The following is a 15,550-nucleotide window of genomic DNA, read 5'->3' on the forward strand; positions in this document are numbered from 1 at the left end:
GTGACACAAGTGGCACCATCTGACTCCTCCAGCCAGCCAGTTAGCTAGCACTCAGCCTGCCAGATGTTTCCTAGTTGTATCTCATTAGTCGTCGAGACCTGTCAACGATAGGTATTCTGTTTGTAATCCTTTGGGAGGTAGAGGCAGGGATATCAGGAGTTCAAGGCCAGCCTTAGCTACAAAAGTAAGTTTAAGGCTAGCCTAGACTACACAAGACCCTGTCTACAAACAAACAAACAAACAAAAACAGCAACAAATAGTTTTTGCCCATGTCATTGTACTACAAAAGGGTAATGTGACTTTGGTGCGGGGTGCAAGTGAGGAAGGAATTCTGGGAAGCCCCAGTGGATGGAAACAGACCGGGAGGGGCAGGTGCCTCAGGTCAGGCTGGCTCTGGTAGAGTGGAGGGTTATTCTGACTCCATGGTAGGTGTGGCTGACAGAGCAGTTCCTGGAACGCCACCGCCACCAAGAAAGAGAAGGGAAGCGCTGGCTCTGCCTATGGGGTGGGGGTGGCAGGGGTTAGGTGAGGTGACCAGGAGTCTTGTTTTTCAGGTATCACTGAGGAAAACCTAAACAAGCTCATCCAGCATGCCCAGATCCCTCCGGAGGACAGTGAGATCATCACCAACATGGCTCACCTCGGCGTGCCCATCGTCACAGATGTAAGGGCTTGTCTGTAGGCCGGGGAGAGGGAGAGAGAGAATCAGAGATGAGGCAGGAAAGGACAGTGAGACAGAGGTCAACGTCAGGAATTAGACCCGTGTCCAGGAGTCACATGGCCACTAAAGCTGAGCTGTCTCTGAACTCATCCAAAATGGGTCACCCCAACTTCCCTGTCATATCATGTGTGTGACCTTGCCTTTGGGCACATTAGACTCAGCACCTCCTGTAAGGATGGCAACATTGTCAGGCCAGCTCTTCGCTCCGTGTCTTTGGCAGTGGGGTGACTGAGAGCGACATCAGGCAGACAGTTCAGAAGGCCAGGGGCTATACAGTGTCCTCTGAGAGAGAGGGTGGATCCTCTGTTTAAGACAGTGCCTTGAACTGCAAATGGAAGAGCCCCACTGTGTGCTTCCAAACCCGCCCCCAAAGCCAGCAGGGATCTCCCAGAGGGACAGGGTTCCATTGATCTGACCAGCGGCCTGCAGCTGGCAGGGGTCAGTGGTTTTAGAACCTGGGTCACAAATAGCTCAAAACAGCGAAACTGATTGATCTAGAACAGCCGTGCTGCTGACATGAAGCAGAAGTCCAGGCCAAACCCAACCTCGTGTCTTCTCCTTCATAGACAGCAAATTGTTTTTAACTACCCATATTCCTTTTTTGGCACCGAGCCTCACTCTGTAGCTGAGGGCTGGGCTTGAATTCATGATCCACTTGCTTCAGCCTCCCAAGTGCTGGGATTGCAGATATGAGTCGCCACACCGGGATGGAGCTTTTGTTTGCTTTTTTTTGTCACAGCACTTCCATATTTGAGCTCCTGTCTTAGTCACTGGTCTGTTGCTGTGAGGAGACACCATGATCAAGGCATCTCATAAAAGAAAGCATTTAACTGGGAGCTTGCTCACAGTTTCAGAGGTCTAATCCATTATTCTCATGGCAGAGAGCATGGCAGCAGATGTGTGTTTTGGAGAGACAGGCCGGGCCTGGCAAGGGCTTTTGAAACCTTAAAGCCCACCCCCAGTAACACACTTTTCTCCTACAAGGCCGCACCTTAATCCTTCTAATCTGTTCAAATAGTGCCACTCCCTGCTGACCAGCATTCAGACATATGAGTCTGTGGGCACCATTCTGAGTCAAACCATCACAGTTTTTCATGACTTAAAAACCATACTTTGAGCTGGGCGTGGTGGTGCACACCTCTTAACACCAGCACTCTCTGGAGGCAGACAAAGGGAGTCTGGGACAGCTAGGGCTACATGGAGAAACTCTGTGTCAAAAAAACCCAAAACAGCAAAAACCATTTTCTCAAGTCTCCCTTGTTTTCAGACTTTGTTAAAGAGGTGCATTTGGGGGGCAGAGGTACATTTTGGGGCCCTACTGGGTAGACCTTCTTACTGCTCTTTACCAATGTTAACTCTGAAGAAGGTCCTTGAGGGACTTTCCAGAGGTCCCTGAGACCCAGGCGGCCCTGACCCGAGTCTGACCTTGTGTGTGCTTGCGTTCAGTCCACTCTCCGCCGCAGAAGCAAGCCGGAGCGGAAGGAGCGCATCAGCGAGCAGACCTACCAGCTCTCACGATGGACCCCGATCATTAAAGACATTATGGAGGTCAGTCTGGGATGTGGCAGCAGGACCCGGATGCTCTTCAGTAGGTGGCCCAGGTCCCAGCACCCCTGTTCTCAGGTAGCTGTGACACCCCGTGACTTAGTTCCTGTGGGGATAAGTTCCCAGACCTCAGGGGCTCTGTCAGTCCTCTCAGCCACACATAGGAGGGAGCCTCCTCTCATGTCAAGTAAAACTAGGGAAAGACAGACCCATGGAGACTCATGGTCTGCCTGCCCACTGCTGTGGTCTTAGGGGATACAGTGCATTCTGTAGCGGTGCCTCTGTGGTGCAATGCCCTGACGATCCAGGTTCATGTCAGCATGCCACATTCAGATGAGGAACGTGCTAGGGGACGTGGGCCTTCTACATCAGACCCAGCCAGATGTGGCAGGGTGGCCACAGGGGGCCTGCAGCCCACCCACCTCTCCCCCTGCTGCCCTCCTGAGCTCTCCCCACACTAGCACACCAGCCTGGGCTCTGCGCCTCAAACTAGTCCCCTGGAATAGTCCTGTCCTTATCTCCACTTCCTGGTCCTGCTTCCCTCCCATGGCCTCTCACATGTCTGACCATCCAGCATCACAGAACCTGTTAAGTGCCGAAAGCTCTGGTCAGTGATGCTATTTACATTATCCTTGCTGCCCTGGTTGAGGCCATCTTTTGTTTTTGAGATTGGGTCTCAAGCCCAGGCTGGCCTTGAACTTCTGATCTTCCTGTTCTCTCTCATGTCAGAGCTGGAGTAAAGGCATGTTTCACTATGCCTGGTTTCTGCAGTGCAGGGATCAGCCCAGGGCTTGACACATGCTAGACAAGTACTCTATCGACTGTGTCATTCACCCCGGGGTCATCTTCTAATATGGTGATTCTGTCACTTTGTGCCCTGTGTCCATGGCACAGAGCCTCAGGCTAAGCTGCGACACCATGCTTGTTGGCTGTCAAGGGATGCGAGGTGGTGGGCTTTGCAGCACCAGGGGTGTGGCTCCTGAACCTCCTCATCACAGCAGGAACCCTGCAGGGCCTACAGCACTAGGTCCTTTAGGTTGGATGTGACAATCCGCCCAACTTCTGCTCTTGATAGGCAAACAAAATGGGCGTCCAGAGACCAGCTAGCGCCTTGCCTTGTCTCCCTGAGTAAGTTCAGGTATTGCTACCAAATTATATGCTAGAAGGAGAGTATTTATGTAGGGTGAGTCAGTGTCTTATTTTTAAAACCTACAAACCAAAAGGGCGAGTGGGACCAACTGCCTGTCCCTGGCTGTGGGATGGAGGAGGCTGTGCTCTGGTGCGTTGCCCCGTTTTTTTCTGCCCCTCCTCCCTGCTCCCTTAGGAGGCCTGTGTAGGCTTCTCATGCTGCTCCTGAGTGGAGTGTGGATTTCCAGGTGGCTGGAATTCGCCCCGTGACACACGACACGGGAGGTGCTACCCAAACCTAGTTTTCCCCAGGCTGACAGCACATGTCAGGGATTTAGTGGACAGAGTACAGCGTATTTGGCCTCAGTGGGTTGGTTACCTAGTGGAGTACACTGCAGACATGAGGGGAAATGAGTGCTTTGTATGTCTGACAGAGTATCTCATAGGACCAGGCAGCCTAACAGCCTGCAGCTGAGTGAGCGCCATAGCCCAGGCCTGTGCTGGGCCCCTGGCCGTGGCAGCAGGCACAGGAAGAGCGCCTCCTGCAGACGTGGTCACTACCTGACTTTCTCTTCACAGCCGTGGCTGATCTCTGTCATTCTCCTCACTAGGACACTATTGAAGACAAACTGGACACAAAACACTACCCGTATATCTCCACCCGCTCCTCCGCGTCCTTCAGCACCACTGCTGTCAGGTGGGTTGATGCGGGGAAAGCTGGGGGGGTGCTCTGTGAGTGTCTGGGGTGCTGTGGCTGTGAATGGCATGTGCCATCAGAACCCCACACACATCATACACGATGGCCAGGGCACAGCGGGCCCCCACATCATACACGATGGCCAGGGCGCAGCGGGCCCCCACATCATACGCGATGGCTAGGGCGCAGCGGGCCCCCACATCATACACGATGGCCAGGGCACAGCGGGCCCCCACATCATACACGATGGCCAGGGCGCAGCGGGCCCCCACATCATACGCGATGGCCAGGACGCAGCGGGCCCCCACATCATACGCGATGGCTAGGGCGCAGCGGGCCCAGGTCTACACAGGCCGTAGGCTCTCCCTTTGGCTCCCAGCCCTTCTTCTTTCATGCATCCTGTCTACCTCAGGCACTACCTCCTTGCTCATCCTTGAACAAGCCAGGCCTACTTGTATCTCAGGGCCTCTGCATTTATACATGTGTGTGCACACGCACACACGTCTGCAGCCCCTCTTTAATCTGTAGGTCTTTATCGAGTGTTCTTTGAAAGTCCCTAACCACCTGTTTAATCATAGAAGCTCAGCGTTCACAGCACTTCTATTCATAGTTGCCTAGTGTGGAAATGGCCTGGGTGCCTGCCAGCTGACAAGTATTCCGACAGCAGCTCATGAGAACTGGAGGCTGAACCTAGAGAGCTGTCAGTGGCTGCAGTGGGGACCGGGGTTGACACTTCTTTACTCCTCCTTTTGCTTTGTTTTGTTTGAGGGTTGTTCATTTGTTTTGTTCTTTTTGTTTTTTGTTTTTTTTTTTTTAAGACAGGGTTTCTCTGTGTAGTCCTGGCTGTCCTAGAACTCACTCTGTAGACCAGGCTGGTCCCAAACTCACAGAGATCCACCTGCCTTGCCTCTGGAGTGCTGGGATTAAATGTGTGTGCCACTACCACCCTGGCTTGTTTTGTTTTTTGAGACAAAACCTCACCTTGGCTGTCCTGGAACTCACTATGTTGACCAGGCTGGCCTTGAACTCACAGAGATCCACATGTGAGTTCTGTCTCCCAAGACTGAAATTAAAGGGTGCTCCACTGTGACCAGCAGCACTGTAGAATACAAGCTGCTGTCCCTTTTTTTTTGGCTGACTCTGGCTTTTCTTCTTTCTGTGTGCACCCTTGGCCTTTGCCTGGGCCTGGGCCAGAGGTCTGCAGTGGCTTCTATGGCAATGACATCCCCTTGGATGGCAGCAAAGGTGAAAAAACCATTGCCAAACGTGAATAAACCACCGCCTCCAAGTGCTGCCCTTGCTAAGCTGGTGGTTCATGGAAGAGACTGACTGATGGTGCCCAGCTGCTTCCAGGGCTGCCGTGAGGATGCAGGACAGCGCATCCTGGTGTCCAGAGGACGCTTGCTTTCTCCCTTTCCTGTTGTCTGTTTTTTCAGCCTGGACAGTCCATCTCTCCTTGTATCTGAGTCCAGGTTCCTACTGAGGAAGTCCAGGGATAGAGGGAGGTCTGGTAGTAAAGAGCCACCTGCTTTTTACCTCCCCAGTAAAACCTGAGCAGCACTCTGTGGCCCTTGTCTGTCCCAGGGCATTCAGCCGTCCCCATCCTGTGAGCCTCTGACTTCTTAGAGGCAAGTGCCTTTCCCTGGGGACACAGTACCAGGATACCTGGCCCCCTCAAAGCCTCCTGCGGTCAGTGTGCCAACCTGACACAGCCCTCCGCCTCTTCCCACTGCTCAGTGGTGCATAGTCCCAGGCGATCTCAGGACCAGGCCTGATCTGAAGCAGACATCTGACTGAGAACCAGCCAGGCAAAGCTGCTGAGACAAGCTGGTCTTGGTGCCTGTGTATTTCAAAGAGGCTGGCATTCACAGCCCAGGCGCCTACAGCGCTGTGCAGCTTGGTCAAAACTGGTGTGCGGCGCAGAACCCTCTGGACACCGAGTCACCTGTAACTGACCTCTCTCCCCCCTCAGCGCCCGCTATGGACACTGGCACAAGAACAAGGCTCCCGGGGAGTACCGCAGTGGCCCCCGTCTCATCATTTTCATCCTCGGGGGCGTGAGCCTGAGTGAGATGCGCTGCGCTTATGAAGTGACCCAGGCCAACGGCAAGTGGGAAGTGCTGATAGGTGAGCAAGGCATGTGCTCCGCAGGAGTTGCTGCCTCATTGCCTGTCAGTCCATCCCATGCTTTGTGTTGCATTCCATCTTAGGTCCTCCCTCACCCCAGCAAAACTTGGCCCTGGGTAACAGTTTGTGAATGGCAGGAGCTAGAGATAACTGCCCTACTGTGTCTCTTGCTGAAAGACAGCAGTTTGGGATAGAAAAAGCCCAGTCACAGAGTCTCAGATTCATATATGACAGTGCCGAGGGCAGTCACCTTGAGCAAGAGAGGAGCCCTCCAACAGAACAGAGTCCGGAGCACCTCCTTGCATCCTGGAGCAGGGCTGAGAGGGGAGTTGCCTGTTTCCTTGCATCAGGCCTTGGACCACAGCTGATGTCAGGGCTGTCACTACTGTCCTCTCTACCACTTTGTTGGAGATACTGTGTCCATAGATGCTGCCGAAGGCCACCAGCCTGGTGGCTGGGGCAGAAGGATTCCTAGTCACTTCCCAAAAAGCAGAAGCAGCTAGAGGAAGATGGTCTGCAGCAGCAGGAGGAACTTCCTACTTCCTGTCCCTAGGATCTGCTGTAGCTTCTAGGGCTGCCAGAGAAATCTGGGTTCTTTCAGATGTCTTCCTTTTGACTCCAGACAGAGTTTTATGTACCACTAATTGTCAGGTGCCATCGAGGACACTGTCCTGTCTAGTCTCACCCTCTGTGGGAACACAGGATGGATAAAGTGTAAAGCCCGAGATCGTGGTCCTAGGAGTGTGCCTGGGCACCGTGAAAAGCAATCCCCTTTAGGGCCATTGGATGCCACATCTGCCCAGCCAGAAAGGCTTCCCTCCGCTCACAGGGGCCTGCTGCTGCCCATACTCTCAGGTGAGGTCAGCGCAGCAAGTGTCACTTCTGTCTATCCAGCTTGGATGACCAAGGCCCAGCACCCCCAAGCTATCTAAGCAAGCAGGCTCCACAGAGCAGTAAGATAGCTGCATCTGCTCACCGAGGCAGGCACGAAAGGGTCATCACCGTCGCATAGCTGCAAGGGAAGACTATACAGCCCTCCCCAGCTCCCACCAGCACCCACGATTAGCTTCCGTGCCTGTTTTTCTGTCCTACATAGGCCCCATGAGTGTTCCCTGCTCACTGCCTGCGTATGTGCTGCATGAATGTGTCATGGGACCCTGCGCTCAAACACAGCTTTCCTGGACAGCAGCTGGCACAGCCAGGCTTTAGGCGTGACCCTTTCCTTAAGGTTCCTTGTGCAGGGGGAGGGTGGAGCCCAGGGGACAGATCACTGCCCTTGTGAGTTTGGGGGGGGGCTTTCTGCTGTGTGGCCTCACATGCTCTGTGCATGCCGGCGCCTTGCTGCCTGTGTACGTGTGTGCATGTGCCCATGCATGCCTCACCCCTCACGCCTCTCTGGCTTCGGGCGCTGGGGCCTCCGTTGGCACGTCCAGGGGCGCCCCCGTTCAGCCGGCCTCTATTCTCCCACAGGTTCTACTCACATTCTCACTCCCACCAAATTCCTCATGGACCTGAGACACCCCGACTTCAGGGAGTCCTCTAGGGTATCTTTTGAGGATCAGGCTCCAACAATGGAGTGAGAGCTAAAGAAACAAAAGTAAAAGCAGCTTATTACAGAAAGAAACTCTTCCATCTGAAGGGCTTTCTTTGATTATCCTGTCACTCTTTTCCTTTCTTTTTCTCTTTTTTACTTTATTATTTCTTTGAATTTTTTTTTTTTCTTTTTCCAAGAAAATGCTTGCAGTTCTTAACGCCGATTGAAAATGTGTCCAGTGCTGCCTTCACACCCTGGGCTCCATCCACCAGCTCACTCAAGCCCTGGGTGAATGCTGCGCAGTCACTGGGGTTAAATCAAGTGACAGTAACTGTGTGTGGCTATTCCTCCGAGAGGAGCCTAGGAGTCGAGGGATGTCTGAGGCATGGTGTCCAAGCCTGCTGCCCAGGGTGAAGTGTAGGCTCCTACTGGGTATGTGAGCTCGAGAGTGAGGCCAGCAGATGTTCAGGATGGCCACATGCAGAAGGCCAACCCTTGGGAGATGCCTGCAGCACCCAAGGGTGAGAAATGAGTAACAGAGGAGACCCCAGGCCAGCACAAGGCAGGGGGATGGGCACCTTCGCTCAGGATAGGTACAAGGCTGTCAGGTGACCACCCTCCAGCTGCTCTGCGCTAGGTGACAACACTGATCACATCACGTGCTGCTCTCTGCAGAAAGTGCACTCTTTCGTCCTGCTTTTATTCCAGTCCAGTGGGGCAGGTTGCAATTTCAGCTACTCAGCAGGCAGAGGCAGCTCTAAGCCCCACCTGGGCTACAGAGTGAGTTCAAGGTCAGCCTGGGCAACTCAACAAGACGGGCTGGAGAGGCGGCTTAGTGGTTAGGAGCATGTCGTTCTCTTGCAGAGGACCCAAATTCTGTTCCCAGCACCCACATTCAACAGTTCCCATCACCCATAACTCTAGCTCTAGAGTGCCTGATGCTGTTGGCCTCTGTGGGCACCTGCATGCATGAACACATACACACTTACGCCTGATTGAAATAAACGCAAACCTTTTCTTTTAAAGTAAGAAGAGAGCTAGGATGTACCTTAGTGGTAGACCGTTCGCGGGAAGAGAGGGAGGAAGGGAAGAAATCGCGTTTCTATTGGTACTCTGAATCAATCTCTCTCTCTCTCTCTCTCTCTCTCTCTCTCTCTCTCATCAGATTCTCTTCTTCCATACCCTCCCTCTCCATCCTTAAGTGTGCTGGGAACCTCCTGTGTTAGTAATTCCTTGGGGTTCTTACCTGTTTTATTATGGGCTCTAAACGTATTCTTTCAGCATAAGTTGACACATGACCCAGGGAGTCAGCAGGTTGGAGTGTCCTGTAAGCATGGTGAGGGAGCTCCCTGGCCACAGAATACAAGCACAGGGACACTGGTCACTGCCCCAAGGCTCTGGTGGATCTCAGCCCTTCTGGAGTTTGACTAGACACCACCAGAAGCTGGCTTGCTCAGTGTGAGTTCCCTGAAGGAAGGGATAGAGGCGTCTCCATTTATCTGCACTTCCCTCAGCAGGGCAACAGCTGCAAGCCAAGGAAATGGAGTTGGCCACGGCCCCTAGGCCTCAGCTCCATCCGTCCTGTGCTCATCTTCCTGTGGAAAGCCAGGTCAATAGGAGATAAGACATAGAGGCGCACATCTGTCAGCCTAGGCCTCAGGAGACGGAAGCCCTTGGATCTCAAGTTCAAGGCCAGCCTAGTGTACACAGGGTCTAAAAACTAAATAAATAAGCAGGACATGGTGACAAAGCCCTGCACTCAGGAGGGAGAGACAGGTCAATCTATGTGAGTTTAGGGCCAGCCTGGTCTACGTGAGAGTTTGGGAACAACCAGGGTTCCAGACTGAGGCCCTGTCTCACAAGTAAATAAGTAGAATTGTAAATATAGATGTATAGAGGGAAGCAGAAGGATGGAGCAGTAGCCACAGAGCCCTTCCACCAGCGAGGCCGGAGGCAAAGGACAGCCACGCCCCTCTCCTCCTGTGACCATCCAGGTGACCAGGGTCGGAATAGTGCAGACAATTAGAGAGCATTGGGAGCATTGGTTTGGTAGCTTACCTTTAAGGAGATGAGGCCCAGCCACAAAGATAGTGTCCCGAGCAAGTATCACGTGTTCCGGGAGACAGCGCCTTGCTGAGTCTTCCTAGTTCCCATCTCTCCAGTCACCGAGGCAGCTGTGGGTCAAATGAATCTTGACCATTGAAGAACCCCAATTCTACCAAGCCTCATCTTAGTCCCTCCAGACTGCCCGTGAGTGATGCCCTCTGACAGGATTTCTACATTCTTGCCTTGTGATGTAGGTCAGCAGTACCAGTCGTGAGTGGATGGCCAGGAAGCCACCAACACAAACAAGAGAGGGGCTGGAGGAATGGCTCGGTAGTTAGGAGCACTGGCTGCTCTCCCAGAAGATCTGGGTTCGATTCCCAGTGCCTTCATGGGATCCAGTCACAAGGGAGCCAGTGCTCTCTTCTGGCCTCATTGAGCACCAGGCACAGACATGATGCAGTAACATACACTGAAGGCAAAACACTCATATACATAAAATAAAAGTCATTTTTAAAAAAGAAACAAGGAGCTGGGTGTGGTGGCCCACGCCTTTAATCCCAGCACTCAGGAGGCAGAGGCAGGCAGATCACTGTGAGTTCAAAGCCAGCCTGGTCTACAAAAGTGAGTCCAGGACAGCCAGTGCTACACAGAGAAACTCCATCTCGAAAAACCTTAAAAAGATACAAAAGAAAACAAGGGCCAGAGAGATGGCTCAGAGGTTATGCTATCTGCTCTTCCAAAGGTCCTGAGTTCAATTCTCAGCAACCACATGGTGGCTCACAACCATTTATAATGATATCTGGTGCCCTCTTCTGGCATGCAAGTGTATATGCAGGCAAATAAATCTTAAAAAGAAAAAGCAAATGAGAGAAGTCTCAGACTAGATTAGACCTATTTAGTGCACATGCTTTTTATGAGGGTTTTTTGCTTTGTTTTGTGAGACAGGGTTTCTATATGTAGCCCCACTAACCTGGAACTCACTTTGTATACCAGGCTGGCCTTGAACTCAGAGATGCATCTGCTTCTGCCTCTGCCTCTCAAGTGCTAGGATTAAAGGCATTTGTCCACTGTCCACTCACTTGTGAGGTTTTTGTGTGTGCTTCCATAGAGAACATGTTCCAGTGTTCCAGGTTGGGGCTGTTGGTTCTGACACACAGACATCCTGTGCAGGTCCCTCTGATAAGGATAGCTTCTTTTCCAGAAGGCTCCAGGGACCACGCTCCCCCTAAGGCTTTGAAGCATGAGACTGGAGGCCACGGCTCACATTTCCTAATCACCCAGCCATGTGGACTAGAAGAGAGCCTCTGAGTTCTTGAGTAGAAGGCGGTGTAGCCAACCTCTTGGGGACCAACGTAAGATCACTGCGGTTTAGGGGCTCGCTTTGTTCGCTCTCTTTGTCGCGTAGGTGGTGCCAGGCTCCACCTGCAGTGCTGAAGCAGCTCAGATGTCAGGGCCTAGCTATGCTGACCTGATCAAGGGAAGGCCTCACTGGGTCTCCAAGACTCGGCTCTACACTTGTTCAGTAAAGGCTAGGAAAGCCTAGTGGTTAGGGATAAGGTGGGCTCAGAATATTCTACGTCATAGGTTCCCCGACCTCCCTGAGGTTCTGAATGGAGGCGCTTTGGAACAGGCCTCTAATCAAAGGGCTTTGAATTTGCCTTCAAGATCAAGCCAGCCTCTCTGTTCCTAGACCACTTTCCAGCATGGGGGCAGGGCATTCTCCAGCCAATGTGTTCCTTGTTGACTTCAGGAGGCCTGAGGCCACTCCTCACCTGATCCAGAGCCAGCTGCCCGGAGTGAGTGGAGGTCTGGATGGCCCTCCCTCAGGCCCTGGCTCACGGTGACATCCCTTCCCCTGTGAAGACCTGTGGCCTGCCTCAGGCCTCCTAGGAAGGCTGGCAGGCTCACTGAAGTAGGTGGTGTAGACACTCCTGACAGCACATCCGCTCGGTGCAAGGAGCTGCAGATCTGCAGAGTCATGAAACAGCCTTAAAGTACAGGGCCAGCGCAGCACAGGAAACGCTCAGGGCAGCGTGCTTGTTGACCCCAGGACATAGCCTGGACGGACTCCTCAGAAGAGTGACTGTAGGGACAGGACCTGGAAGATGCCTCTGAGATTGATGCTTTTCTTCCAGGAGGCTTCCAGGTCACTGAGCACATGGTGGCCAGAGGCACAGGGACCAAGCCTCCTTGTGCCTGCCCTTGGAAGGGAAGGTGGAAGCAGGGGCTCAGATCGGCTACCCCCCCCCCCCCCACAGAGGCCTACTGCTTCCAGGTCCCCAATGAGGCACATTTTCAAGGACGGATCTTTGGTTGAGTTCTCCCGCCCCACCAGGCCCCTGCTTTGCGCCCACTGCTCATGCATGCACGCTCATGCGCACACCACCCGCCACCTCCATTCTGCCCAAACCACTCGGCCCGTGCATCATTTTAGTGCGCCTACATCTCTACGAAAAAGCCCTCCATTTTTTAAAAAAATGATTTTTTTAATTTTAATTTTATTTTTACATTTGCTCTAGAAGTATTATCTGATTCCATTAGCTTAAACTTTTGCAAGCATTTCCAATCTCTTACAATACCGGTCTCCACAAGGTAAGGCCTCAGGTCCCTGCCCTTTCCCTGCCACACCTGAGGTCCCCCACCGTGTCACTGGGTCCCCGTGCCCCACCAGGCACCATTCTCTCCCCCTGCCCTCCTCAGCCACTGTCCCTTGCCATGCTTGATACTTCTCTCCTTGGCGTCATGTTGACTTCAAGAGATAATGAACAAAGCATGGCCACCGCCCGTCACCTGGCACATGGCGCTGAACTCTGACTGAGAGATGGTTCCTAGGTTCAGCCTGGGGCCCTGCCTGAGCCCAAATGCCTCCAGAGCCTCTTCTGACAGGGCCCAAGGCTTCCATCCCCAACTCCTTCCCAGCCTCCACTGGACCCAGACCAGGGTTGGGGGGATGGAGAACTGGGAAACGCAGCCTCAGGCGGCACTAAGTGAGTGAACTGTCTTCTCTGCCTTCCCAGGATCCACGCACATTCTCACCCCACAGAAACTGCTGGACACGCTGAAGAAGCTAAACAAAACAGACGAAGAAATAAGCAGTTAAAAACTAAGCTGCCCCTCCAAAGCCCTGGCTCACCCTTCCCACAATGCTCTGCAGCTCCCCAGCGCGACACCTCGGTTACTCTACTGCCTCCCCATCCCTGCACGCCCTGGCCACCCCGTTGCCATGCTGAGTTGTTCTCCTGTGCGATGACACCCCCATCTTGTCCTCTGAAAAGCAAGAGAGTACTGTGTTGTTATTTTTTACAAAATGAGTCTCTTCTGTACGTTTCCCACAGTAAGTTCACATACAAGCGGCACGCTGCAGGAGCGTCAGAACTCTAGACCAAGTGGACTCCCCTGACTTACGATCCTGTGACCTGTATATAGCCCTGTGCCACGTGCACACACTGCTTGAGTATGGAGAAGGTAGACGTGTGGGTGTTTCTTAAGGCTTATTTGGGCTTGATTCTGTTCATGTTGGGAATCATAAGGTATCTGTCCTCCAAATATTCCACACCAAGGAAGCGATCTATTTTTCTCTGCGGTTCCACTTACTGCCTGTTCTCCTGACTGAAGAACAGCAGTCATCAGAGACCCCTAGAGGCCAACATGGAATGGGCCTCTCCTTTCCCAGTGTTGCAGGTGTGTGTGTGTGTGTGTGTGTGTGTGTGTGTGTGTGTGTGTGTGTGTGTGTGTGTGTGTGTGTGTGTGTGTGTGTGTGTTTATGGGGGTTAGGGTGTCCACAGGAAGCCAGACTAGGTGCCAGCCAGTCTTCTTCCAGAGCCTAGCACGGCTTGCCCTGACCTGTGTTCGCAGTGCTGTAACGTGAGTTAAGTCCTCCAGCCTAAACCAGCATGTCTGGCGCCCTGGGGTCCTCAAGAGAAGAATTAGGCACGACCAGCCCCCTTCCTTCCCAAGGCTTCACTTGAACAGGGTCAGCCTGGATAGAGGTCAGGGGTCAGGAGTGGATAGAAAGATGTGGGTTTGGCATCCTGGTCAAAGGGTGTGTTGCTATTGAAGGTAGGCCTGAGGAATGGGGGCCCTGCTGCTCAGAGTACCTTCAGTTTAAGACACTTCATCAATCTTAATTTTGTGTAATGTACAGTCATGTGTTGTGGTCTTACAAAAACAATGATCATTTTATTCTTTGTATTAAAAATCGTTGCTGTATAAAGCATAGCTCGCTATAAAGCAGAAATTCCAGAAGCAGATGCTGGAAGGATGGTCTCCATCCTCAGGACGCAGCGGCTCCCTGAGTGTGCCACTCACTCTGCTGCTGTGGCCGCAAAACAAAGACAGTGGAAGTCACAAAAAATGTCCCCTGCCCAGCCCCCGCCCCTCCCTCCCACAGACTTGTGTATATTACTGTGTCTTGTGCTGTCTTCGCAAATGTGGTGTATGCCTTCCTCCTGCCGCAGGTGACCTGTGCCCTCCGCCCCACCACCACTAAGTCTCTCCTCTCCTCAGTTTTCAGGTTGCGCCCCCTTACCCTTCTCCCTCCAGTGAACTTCTCCCCGTAGGACTGAACCATAGTAGCACTGGTTGATTTCTTCGCTAACCGTTTCTCTCATCCTTCCCCTCTGGTCAAGCACTGCTCATGCTCCCAGGCCTTGTTTGTCGAACGTGTGGGGTTTTCTTTATGTTATTTATATAAATAATTTCTCAAACGGATATTTAAAAGAAAATCTAGTCTGTCTTGAAACTTGTTAACTTGAAACTCTCTCGAATCTCAGTGTTTAAAGTATGGAAGCACAACCATGTACCGCTCTGTACCGTCCTGTACTGCAGCATTTGAGTCTAATAAAGACGTCAGCGCTCGCTCATGTGCAGGGCCCACTGCAGAGCCGGTTTTACTTTGGGGACTACTGAGGAGCCCACAGCTGCAGCTCGGAACCTTCTGAATCCCCTGGGATTGTGGCTTGCATTGCGTCTGTACCTGTCTCCCATTTGGGGACAAAGCTTGTCTCTTGCCTCATGCAGCAAGAAGAGGCTGCTCCAGTGGCCATGGCCACACCCACCACAGGTCCCAGTACTTGAGAGGCAGAGGCAGGACGATCTCTTTTGAGTTCAGCCAGTCAGGTCTACATAATTAGTTCCAGGCCCAGTCAAAAAAAACACAGTGCAACACTATCTCAAATGATTGAATAAATAAAAATAAATAAATAAAAATAAATAAGGGCCTTTTTAGACATGAGGAGCTTTTCAACCTGTGCCTTCCTAGACTGCCTCAGACACCACAGTACCCTCTCTCAACTCGAGCGTGTGGTCCTGTGTCTTTTTTTTTTTTTTTTTTTTTTTTTTTGGTCCCGTGTCTTTAAGGTACTGGGATGTCAGTCTCTCCATCGATGTCACTGCTCCTGCCCCAGCTTCCTTCCTCTAGTTTGGAAGCTGATGGCATCCTGTGAAATCCTGCTATGAGGTTGATCCAGAGAAACCAAAGATTCATGGGGCATAGGACAGCGGGGCTCATTAAATGCTCTCCTGCTGAAGTTCGCGTACAGCTTGTCCCTGGGCATTCGTGTGCTGGGAGCTTGGCACATGAATGCTCAGGGTGGCAGTCCCAGGGTGGCAGTCCTGGCAAAGATTGAGGGGTGCTGTTCTGTAGTCAGGCCTGGCCTCTTCTTGGCTGGGTATTTCTCTCACATGCTCCAGCCCTCAGCCAGGAAGTGTGCCTAGGCCTCCATAAGCAGCTGAATAAACCAAGCCTGGGGGC

The 15,550-nt window shown here is 52.5% G+C and overlaps 1 protein-coding gene across 2 annotated transcripts in view; it reads left to right on the forward strand.

Moving 5' to 3' along the window:
* Positions 1-14,258, forward strand: part of Stxbp1 (syntaxin binding protein 1) — a 64,188-nt gene extending 49,930 nt beyond the window's left edge. The window contains exons 15-20 of one of the 2 annotated variants that reach the window (XM_051166266.1): positions 555-664; positions 2,168-2,269; positions 4,006-4,091; positions 6,064-6,218; positions 7,689-7,815; positions 12,816-14,258. In XM_051166266.1, coding sequence (XP_051022223.1) covers positions 555-664; positions 2,168-2,269; positions 4,006-4,091; positions 6,064-6,218; positions 7,689-7,798 — 563 coding nt within the window. In that variant the 3' untranslated portion in view covers positions 7,799-7,815; positions 12,816-14,258. The remainder of the gene's footprint in view (positions 1-554; positions 665-2,167; positions 2,270-4,005; positions 4,092-6,063; positions 6,219-7,688; positions 7,816-12,815) is intronic. The other variant, XM_051166267.1, reaches the window with a different exon arrangement.
* The last annotated feature ends 1,292 nt before the right edge of the window (positions 14,259-15,550 follow it).

This window comes from Acomys russatus, chromosome 24 (assembly GCF_903995435.1).
Source record: "Acomys russatus chromosome 24, mAcoRus1.1, whole genome shotgun sequence".
Classification (NCBI taxonomy): domain Eukaryota; kingdom Metazoa; phylum Chordata; class Mammalia; order Rodentia; family Muridae; genus Acomys; species Acomys russatus.